Here is a 10,445-nt window from a genome sequence, read left to right as displayed (position 1 = left end):
AGAGAAATACACACACATGCATGTATACACACATGTCACCTCACTGCCCAATCCATTCATGCTGACCCACGCATTTGTGTGTAACCTACATTCCACAGACAGGAGCGCAGCATGAGCAGTCAGCGAAGACATCTTTTTCTTCGCAACAGAAGGAAACAGGACTGGGTGAAGGGCATCCCTCTGGCCCTGGGGTCGCGCCCCCTGACCTCTCCAGCTGGCCTTGAGCCTGTTCGGCCCCACCCACACCTGCTCCCAAAAGGCAGATGGTTTTGTGGCTGCCAAGGGGTCAGGACCTGCGCTCTGAATTGAGGATGTGTTCTTCCTTGTAAAGTGTTTCCTAAGTCACTTTTGGCGACGGTGGCATTTCAAGGCCCGGCTCCTGCTCCTCCTCTTGGCCCTCTGAGTGGCTGACACCCCGCGGACCCAGCGGCGGGGGGAGAGAAACAGCTGGAAGTGCCCCAGCCCCTCCTCCCCGCTCGTTAACGGAGCGCTTTACAGCTGGGCCGGAGGAAGTCTCTAGCTGTAAAGTGCCCTGCCTGCAGCCTTGCTTGCGGACGCCGGGCCGGTGGACAGCCCTGCTCTGAGAACAGGGACAAAGAGGCAGTACCAGGCACGAGAGGAAAGAAGAACCTAGTTACGCAGCAACAGACAGGCCACCCCCACGACGCAGGGCCCCAGTCAATCCTTCCAGGCTCCCACTGCCCCTACTCCTGCCGGCTCCCTTTCTGGGGTCGTGTTCTTCAATCCTGGGCCGTTCCTTCTGGGGTGGAGAAATTTCCTCGTGCGCATTTGAAACTGACCCTTCTTTTCTGCTAGGTTTTGTTTTTATTGGGGGAAATCAGAGGCGCACTTTTCAGACCCTGTGCTCAGCCCGGCAACACTTCATCAGTGCTTCGGAACCAAAGGAAAGCCGTCCACCCGCGCACACAGCTCCGGCGGCGGGCTCTGTCGGGGGGCTGCGGGAGCGCCCCTGCGGGGCTCGGGGTGCGCGCAGGGCCGGGCCCCACCCCCTCTGCGCTCTAAGTGCCGAGGCGCAGGATCTTAGGCCACCGAAATTACCTTCAGACTCGTTTCATCCCCTCAGTAAGGGGAGTGTCACAAAGCCCGCGGCCGGAAACCGGCGGAGGCGGCCCAGGAGGGTCCCGGCGTCACGAGCAAATCAGGACCTTTTGGTGCCTTTTTGCAGAAGGAAGTGTCCCCCTCGGGTCGGCCCCCGGGAATTCCCACCGCCAGAGACAACAAAAGAAACAGAGATGTGGGCGCAAACGAGCCGTCAGGTGCCTGGGCAACCAGATGCAGCGCTTGCAGTGGGCTGGGGGCGGAAAAGGACCTCGGCGCGTTCTCCTCCCCGCTGGGCGCCCGGCGTCCCCTCGGGCGCCTCTCTCCCGCAAGCGCAAGCCCGCGTCCGGGCCCGGAGTCCCCATCCCGGAGCAGCCGGGCCCATGCGGGCCGGACGACAAGTGGGGGGCGCGCAGCCCGAGGCCTCGGCTGGTTCCCGAGGGCGCGCGGTGGGGTGCGCGCAAGTGGTCCGCGGCGATCCAGCGGGTCTGGACGCGGAGCGCAGCCGGCCGTCCCCTTTCCCGCTCCGGTTTTTCAGAGGAATGTTGAGTTGAAAGAGCCCCCATGGAACTATTTCCTGCCCATTGTCACCTTCCCTTAGCTCGCGTCGCCGGGGTTCGCACCGGAGGGCAATAAACCGCAGCTCGCAGGCGCAGCGCGGGCGCACGGAGACAGCCCTGCCCTTCGAGGCGCTCCGAGCCGCTCCGAGAGGCCCAAGGCCCTGACACCTGCCCCCTGACACCCTGCAGCCTCCCTCTAAATGGACGCAAAACTTCTGGGGCCAAGCGCACCCCCGGGCAGCTTCTCAGAGTGGCCCCCCGGCAAGAACACACCCACGAGCGTTCTTTTCTGTCGCCTTCCCTGTGGGCGCCGGGAAGTCGCGCAGAGGACAGAGCGCCAACATCCCGGTCTAAAAGGGTGGTTCAATAGCGTGGGTGTGTTAGCGCCCAGGGCTGCGCACCGGGTCGGAGAGGCGTGCAGCAAAGTGCTGCACCTAGAGGCTCTTGCCTTCAGAGCGCCCGGGCCGGCTGGGCCAAGCGGAACCGCAGGGCTCCCGGGGCGCAGGAGCTAGGGGTCCCCGGCGGGCCGACGTGCTGGGGGCGGACCTGGGCCGGGAGGGAGGGGCCCGGCCGCCGCTTTGATGAAGGTGCAAACAGCTGGGGGGCGGGGGTGTAGGGCCGGGCGCGCAGACCCGGCCGATTTGCATGCCCCGGCAGCGGGGGCGCATTGTTGGCGGCCGCCGGGTCTGATGTGGCCGCGCGCGGCCAATGGGCAGCCGCCCGGCGCTTCAAAGGGCCCAGGCCCAACCCCGCGCCTCCGCCGCCCGCCCGCGCTATTTAGGGCGGGGGTCGCTGCTTTTTCTCAGCAGAGACCTCGCCGCGGCTGCCTCGCAGGAGTTCAAGTGGAACAGCTCTCGCCCCTTCCCCGGCTTCCTCCGTGTCTCCGTCGTCGTCGCCCTTTCCCGGGGCAGCGCTGGCACCCGGGAGCCGGACAGCCCGCGGCCGAAGCGGGGCCCCCTTTTCGGTAGAGAGGCGGCCGAGAAAGGGGCGAAGGTGGCTCTCGGGTAGCGCCGTCGGGGCTCCGGGGAGGGGCGGGCGGGCGACAGGATGGGCTCCCCGGGCGCCGAGAGCGCGGGGAAGAGCCTGCAGTACCGAGTGGACCACCTTCTGAGCGCCGTGGAGAGCGAGCTGCAGGCCGGCAGCGAGAAGGGCGACCCCACCGAGCGCGAGCTGCGCGTGGGCCTGGAGGAGAGCGACCTGTGGCTTCGCTTCAAGGAGCTTACCAACGAGATGATCGTCACCAAGAACGGCAGGTGGGCGCGCCGGCCTCCGGGCTCGGATCTCCGCGCGGGCGCGCGGCCTGGCCCCTGGGAGCCCGGGACGGTGTCTACTGTTAAACAGTTTCTCACCTGGAGACAAGGGGGTCTCCTTGTGTCTGTTTGGGGGGTGTGTGGGGGGAACGCCGTGTGGCTCCTTCTGGAACTTTCTCCGTAAGGGAGCGACCAGAATCCCTGGGCCCGACCTCTGTGGCCCTGCGCCGCGCCCTCGGCCTCATGCTTGCCCCTCGCCTGGTCCGGTCCTCTCCAGGGGCTTGTCCTGAGGCCGCTGGGGCTTGGGGCCCACGAGCGCTCCGGGAAGGGAGTTTAGGAGTCGAATTCCCTTTCCAAGCCCCCGAATTGACGAAGGCCTCTGCCCCGAGTTTCGCGGCCCGGGGTTCTCCCGCCGCGCCCTCTGCTCTCCTTGCAGGAGGATGTTCCCGGTGCTGAAGGTGAACGTGTCCGGCCTGGACCCCAACGCCATGTACTCGTTCCTCCTGGACTTCGTGACGGCGGACAACCACCGCTGGAAGTACGTGAACGGCGAGTGGGTGCCCGGCGGCAAGCCCGAGCCGCAGGCGCCCAGCTGCGTCTACATCCACCCCGACTCCCCCAACTTCGGGGCGCACTGGATGAAGGCTCCTGTCTCCTTCAACAAAGTCAAACTCACCAACAAGCTCAATGGCGGTGGCCAGGTAGGCGCAGGGGAGCCCGCAGCGTCCGGGCAGGGGCGCGGGGAGGCCGAATGTCCGCACCCGGACTACTGCGCAGGGGCGCGGGAGCTGGAAGGAGAGGGGCTGATTTCTAGCAGTGACAGCGCGCTCCATGAAGTGCCGCAGCTTCCCGACTTAGTGCCCCGATGGCCGAAGGAGTGGAGGGGAGAGGGTCTCACCTTTGAAGGCACACCAGGTCTCAAACTCGGGTGTGGTCTTGGAATTGGGCGCGCGCCACCCTGAGCTCTCCAGAGCGCGCACCGGACACTAACTAGCCTTGAGGGCCAGCATCCCTTCAGAGTTAACCGTGGGCTGCAGTATTTCCTGTGTACCCTCTGAACGAACTTCTGAAGGAATCGTTTTCTAAAGAACCTCTTTTAGTTGCTGTCTTGTTACTGCTAAGACCCATGTCCAGCCGCAACCAGACCCAGCTGTTGTAAAGGGTCCTTCCTATAGCTGTGGCTGAAAGCTGGGCATCCTTCTGTCAGGTCAAAGGGGTTCAGTGGTGGGCATTCAAATGAGTGTGTGTTTGCAAATGAGTCAGGGACGCGGTAAGTGTCAATACACCTTCCTGCCATCACGAAGTCCCCCAGCTTGAGCGTGTTTCTCTTGGACAGCAGGACAAAGGAGGCTCTCCCTTTTCATGGTGGGACTGATGCCACATCTGTCTGTGTCCCCAGATCATGCTGAACTCCTTGCATAAGTACGAGCCGCGGATTCACATCGTGAGGGTCGGGGGTCCCCAGCGTATGATCACCAGCCACTGCTTTCCGGAGACCCAGTTCATCGCTGTGACCGCGTATCAGAACGAGGAGGTGAGGGGAGTGCTGCGCTGGTCTCTGGAGCTGGGACAGAAGTGGGCAGAGCAGGGGACCTGGAGGATGTGCGTAAGAATCATGTTGAAAGCCTGTTTGAGACAATATGCTGACTGGAGGTTAAAATAGGCCTTAATTCTAGCATTTCCTTTACGTGGAATGAACTCTGGATTAATAAGCGTTTCTACTAAGTGCTTGAAGTAAATGCTCAATTAACACCAACCACAAAACATTGACATTAAGTATCTGTGAAAATGCTCAAACAAGGCTCTGAGTAAGAGAAGGGCTTCTGTTGACTTTGAAAATTTTCCCCGAAGGGATAGCCAACTTCAAAGCCCTGTAATGTGAGGCCTTGGCTAGATACAACGCTGCTCCGGCAGCCAGCGGCTTTAGCCCCCACGGACTCGGTTCTGACTGGACCCCATGCCCCGGAAGGAAACGCTGACCTCTGCCAGCCTCCCGTGGTCGCTCGGTTTGAGCCCATTGTGCAGCCTCTGTCAGTCCATCCCCTTAAGGGTCTTCCCCTCTCTGCTGACCCTCGAGTTTACCAAGCATGATGTCCTTCTCCAGGGGTTGGTCCTTCTTGGTAAAATGGCCAAGGTCCTTGAGACAAGGGCTCACCATCCTCACTCCCAAGGAACATGCTGGCTGTCCTTTGTCCAAGGCAGGTTTGAGCGCTCTGGCAGTCCATGGTATTTTCAGTATTCTTCACCAGCACTGTAGTTCAAAGGGGGGGCTCTGGTGGCGTAGTGCCTAAGGCACTTGACTGCTAACCAGAAGGCTGGTGGTTCAAACCCACCAGCCACTCAGGAGGGAAGATTGGGCAGTCTACTTCCATAGTGATACTGCCTCAGAAACGCAAGGAGGGGTTGCTATGAGTTGGATCCGACTCCACGGCAGTGAGTTACAGTTCAAAGAAATCGTTCTTTGGTGGTTTTCCTTATCTATTGCCCCGCTTTCGCACGTGTGTGAGGTGACTGAAAACACTGTTGTCCTTCAAGTGACGTCTTTGCCCTTTAACACTTGAAAGAGGTTTCTGCAGCAGATTTGCACAACACTGTTTAAAAGGAAAAACAAGCTGCCGGCAAGTCGATTCCAATGGGTTTCCAAGGTGATGGAAGTAGATTGCCCCATCTTCCTTCTGTGGAGTGGTTTGAACCTCCAGCCTTCTTGTTAGCAGTCAAATGCCTTAGGCATTCGCCACCAGAGCTTCTTCATACTGGATTCGGTAGCAGTAAATCTGTGTCTGACTCTGCCCCCATGGTGTAAAGCTTGTGATGAGCCGGCCAGGTGTGAGTTCACCACTGACTAGAACCAGTGGATCTATTTACTCTGAAGACCCAGGTTATGTTTTTGTCATTTTTAATTTATGAACATAGAATAGTCTGTTCTGTATTGGGTAAGCTGATTGTGAATCTTATTTAGGAAATTGGCACTTAAAAACTTTTCATGACTATACACGTCCACTTCCTTGTTAAATATTAAAATTCCTCAGCCACTTCAGAGCCGGAAAGAAAGATCTGACAGGAAGTCTTGACCGTGTTTCGTAGTAAAGAGGACCGAGGTGTCTCAGTGTTGGGTGCCCATCACGGAGAACTGCACTAGTGAATGCAATCTCTTGTTTTTCAGATCACAGCTCTTAAGATTAAGTACAATCCGTTTGCAAAAGCTTTCCTTGACGCCAAGGAAAGGTGAGGTGATTCTGACGGTGCCTTCTGGACAGACGTGTGCAGAAAGATGACACGTAGCTGCAGATACGGTTGTCTGAGTTTTCTTGTTTTGACAACTCGACATTCTCTTGTTGACAGAAGCGACCACAAAGACGTCATGGAAGAGCGCGGCGACAACCAGCAGTCCGGGTATTCTCAGTGTACGGTTTGTTCCTCCTCGTGTCAGCACTAGCTAGAGGCTGCAGGTGGAGGGGTCCGTGAACTCCTGGGGGGCTGGGGAGTGGGGCTGCATTTCTGTGCAGGCCGCACGGCACCACAGCTTGGAAGCTGCCACCGATCTTGGCCCCCGGCTCTGATAGGGCCGTGGGTGCTTGCCCAGCCCAGGGGACTCTTGACGTAAGGCGGGGGGACGCACCCGGGCCCTTGCTGTGTTCAGAGGCAGCACTCACCCCAATGGCAAGGATGGACCCTCAAGACATTGGTGGGTGTTGATGACTCTGTATTGGACGACACAGAGAAGCCAGCTTACAGTATCCTCTGTGGGGCACTCTCTGGGTTAGTGCTTGAAAACTGAATGGCCATCTTTGGGGTGTGGCGTTCATGAACAAGTGTGGGTCTTGGAATGGCCTGTCAACTCTGGTTAACTATGGTGGAAACAGTGGCTTGTAGGATGAGAAGCCGGCTTCCAGTCCAGCTCCTCTTGGGAGTCTCACGAGACCAGGGCAAAGCAACAGGAGCCTCCAGAGCGGTCAGGGGTGCGGTCAGGGGTGCGAGGGACTGCTGTGAGCGGCCCTTCTCTGCCTGCAGAAAGGACTTTGAGGTTTAAAGTAGTCGGGGCGGGAGAGTTGATGCTGATCAATCAGGCAAGGCTCTGGTTGACCAGCACGGCCTCCTCCACCTGTTCTATGATCTCTGTTCTGAGATGCCGGGAGCCTCTCAGAACCGGAACTTGGCAGGGCGGCCTTGTTTGGCTGGGTCTCGCCAGGTTCCCGTCTTGCATAGGAGGCCGTCTTGCCACTTTTCTGTCACTCTCTAGTGGGAAATTTGGGGCTTTCCTTCTCCGATGGGTTCTGCCTTACACATGTTCCGGCTTGCAGAGGTTTCATGGTGTGTTTTTTTAAAATCCATTTGTGGCTACAGCAAACAGCTCTGCTTAAAAGTGGCTGAGGGTGCTACACCCACGTGAAGTGGAACACAGACAGGGTGGCCGGTGACAGGGCCGCACGTGGGCTGAAGTGGGGGGGGGTGTTGGAAGAACTGTCACGGGGAGCCCGAGTAGTTGCCTTTCTGAGCGGCACGTTGGAGGAGGTGGAGTCCATCTTGAGAAGGGTTCTCTGACATGCGTGCTGTGGGGAGCCTAGACCAGGAGAAAGGGCTGAGGAGGCGGTGGGTCCCCAGCCCCTGGGCTTGGGCAGTAGGAGACAGGGAAGGGGAGGAGGGGGAACGGCTCACCCTGGAGTCAGACCCCTACCCTGGCCTCTGCCTTGTTTGATGCTCTGTGCTCTCGGTCCGCTTAAACTTTCTGTTCATGCTCAGTGGTTAGGACCCGAGGCTGCCTGCCTTGGGGAAACCGTAAGTCGCCTGAGGGTTTGGGACTATTCCGCTAGCAGAGCTTGGGAAGCCCCGGGTAGTACCCAGATGCCAACCGAAAGGCTGGAGGTCTGAGCGCACCCGCCGGTGCTGAGAGGCCTGGCCGTCCCCCCCCCAGAAAATCCGCGCTGAGGCCCCGTGGAGCACAGCTGTGCTCTGAGCCACGGGTCTCCGCGCGTCTCCATTGGCCTGACGGCGAGTGGTTTCTGAGGAAGCTCGATGGGTCTGGGGGTCCTGTGGGTCGCACAGCGGCTGTGGCACCCGTGGAGCAGCTGTGCAGCTGGTCCCGCCTTAGGGCGCCGGAAGGCTCCCGGACCGAGTGCTTAGGCAGCCGGAGGCCACGCGTGCCTCCCTTCGTCCGACTCTAGGAAGCGGCCCCGAGGCCTCTGGTCTCCACTCTTCCCTCCTTGAACGTCACTGGACCACAGATACCAGTCACTCGGCATTCTTTCCTCACAGCAGGGGGGTGGCTTCTCCCCGGAACCAGCTCCCTCTGCCCACCCGCCAGCCCTCACCCTCAGTTTGGAGGTCCCCTCTCGCTGCCCTCCACCCACAGCTGTGAACGGTACCCCACCCTGAGGAGCCACCGTGCGTCCCCCTACCCCAGCCCGTACACGCACCACAGCAGTTCTCCAAGTAAGTCCGAGCCTGGGTCCCCAGGGCTTTGGGGGTGCCGGGGCTGGGTGAGGGGAGGGCACCTGGAGTTTGTGGGGGGTGCGTGCAGTCCAGCGCTCACTGCTGACCGGAAGGTGGGCTGTTGGAGTCCGCGCACAGGAGGTTCGGGAGACGGCCGCCACGGCCTTGAGAACCCCGTGCTGCAGTCCTGCTGTGAGCACTGGGTGGCCGGGGGTCAGAGTTCACGCGACACAGCCAACAACTGCATCGGCTGAAGTAGTGGGTGGTGGGCTTAGCCACAGGGAGGGCCAGAGCAGGGCCTCCAGTGCTGGGTATGGACAGAATTACCGCAGGAGCTTGCCAAGTGGACAGAACCATGGCGTGCCCTTCAGGGTGGGACCCAGGTCTGGCCAGCTCATGATGCTCTAAAATGCCCCGGTAGGACCAGCTGGGCATGTAATGGCTTTGACTGGACAGTCGGTCTCCAGGGTGGTGCCTGGACCAACAGCGCCAGCATTAGCTGGAACTGGGGAGAAATGCCATCCTAGAGGGACTGACTTGGACCCCAGGGCTGGGCTGGAGTCCCAGGTGAGGCGCACACATGCTCACCCAAAGGTTGGAAGTTCGGGTCCTGCTACAGTGGCAAGGAGGAAAGGCCTGGTGACCCACTTCCAAAGCATCAGCCACTGAAGGCCACACTGTGGGGTCAGCCTGAGTCCGAGTCGACTTGGGGCCGCTGGCTGCAGGGGCAGGCTGAGCACTGTGGCCTCCCAGGCCCTTCGGGGATTGCAATACTCACCTGCTGGGAACAAACACTGGGCTCGACCCGCGGGCCTCATGCTCGAACCTCGTGTTTGATTAGACTGACTTCCGCCTGCTTCCAAAGGGAGAAATGGCTGCAGAAATACCCCAAACATTGGGAATGGTTGAAACCGGCTTCAAACGAAGGAGCTTACTTGGTGAGGGAAGTGGGTGCCGGCTGGGTTTGGCCAGAGACCAGGCTCGGAAGTAGACCTTTGTCACTCGCCCAGAGCACCGGTTTCTAAAGTCCTTTCAGCCCCGTAATGATCCTGTGGGAGAGGGCATGCCCGGGTTCCAGCTCCTTGTAAGGATGATTCCTGTAAATCCCAGCCCAGTGATGCTAGAATCCCGTTTCTGCTGGCCATCTGCTGGGCTGGTGATAAGCGGTCTGGGTTGGCAGGAATGGACTGTCAAATAGTTGTTTGGCAATCGATGCTGCCTTTGCCCAACCCACTGAGCAGGCTGGAGGACTGATTTCTGTATTTTCATCCTACAGCACGGTTCGTTTTCAGTGTTGGTAATGGCAGGTCTTGGTGGTAGTTCATTGCATGTGTTTGCCTTTGAATTCCCCCGCCTCTGAGTAACCCCACATTCTCATACCCCTCAGCCTACCCTGAGAACCCTTCTGCCTGTTTATCGATGCTGCAGTCCCATGACAACTGGTCCGGCCTCGGAATGCCAGCCCATACCAGCATGCTCCCCATGAACCCCAACTCTGGTCCCTCGCCTGGTCCCAGGTACTGTATGTCTGGGGACATTCTGCCCTCCCATCACTATTAAGTGAATTTGGCCTTTCCGTGAACATAGGGTCAAAGCCCTGAATCAATAGACTGGGTGGTGGTGTGGACCTCGGAGGGAGATGGTGCCGTCACAGACTAAGCTGTTGGTAGCATGGAGGCTGAAATCATTAAGTCGGTAATAAACCTGAACTAGGAGAGTGACAAGTGACCCTCGTCCAGTGAGAAAACTGCCCAAAGGCACTAACATGTTTAGCCAGGTGGTTCACGACAGATTAACCCTGCAGTCAGGTATCCTGGCCAGAAAAGCAAGTGCCGTTCATTGTGTGTGTTGCTGTGTTGTTGGGTTGGTAGGCTCGGGCTCGGTGGACTAAGTACAACGGAACGCAACGCTGCCCGGTCCTGGGCCACACGCTCCATCTTGGCTGTGTCGGAGCCACTGTTGGAGCCAAGCGTCCATCCTCTCATCTTCCTCTCTTTCACTGACCCTCGACTTTACCAAGCGTCATAATCCTTCTCTACGAAGCCTGCTGTATCCCTCCAAACAGATTGGTGTGTTCTCCTGGTGGTCTGTGGTGTATTCAGTGTTCTTTAACGACGCTGTAATTCAGAGGTATCAACTCTTCGCT

At 59.1% G+C, this 10,445-nt stretch overlaps 1 protein-coding gene across 1 annotated transcript in view; it reads left to right on the top strand.

Annotated features, from left to right (window-relative positions):
- Positions 1 to 2,666: 2,666 nt before the first annotated feature.
- The window catches only part of TBXT (T-box transcription factor T), a 9,864-nt gene continuing 2,085 nt past the window's right edge, over positions 2,667 to 10,445 (top strand). The window contains exons 1-7 of the mRNA XM_042782256.1: positions 2,667 to 2,872; positions 3,306 to 3,570; positions 4,269 to 4,403; positions 6,033 to 6,094; positions 6,212 to 6,273; positions 8,123 to 8,299; positions 9,687 to 9,816. Coding sequence (XP_042638190.1) covers positions 2,667 to 2,872; positions 3,306 to 3,570; positions 4,269 to 4,403; positions 6,033 to 6,094; positions 6,212 to 6,273; positions 8,123 to 8,299; positions 9,687 to 9,816 — 1,037 coding nt within the window. The remainder of the gene's footprint in view (positions 2,873 to 3,305; positions 3,571 to 4,268; positions 4,404 to 6,032; positions 6,095 to 6,211; positions 6,274 to 8,122; positions 8,300 to 9,686; positions 9,817 to 10,445) is intronic.

The sequence above is a fragment of the Orycteropus afer genome, unplaced genomic scaffold, assembly GCF_000298275.1.
Source record: "Orycteropus afer afer isolate SDZICR_OR568_19922 unplaced genomic scaffold, OryAfe1.0 scaffold00273, whole genome shotgun sequence".
Classification (NCBI taxonomy): domain Eukaryota; kingdom Metazoa; phylum Chordata; class Mammalia; order Tubulidentata; family Orycteropodidae; genus Orycteropus; species Orycteropus afer.
The sequence above is the reverse complement of the archived record's forward strand: the minus strand, read 5'-3'. Positions and strand labels throughout refer to the sequence as shown.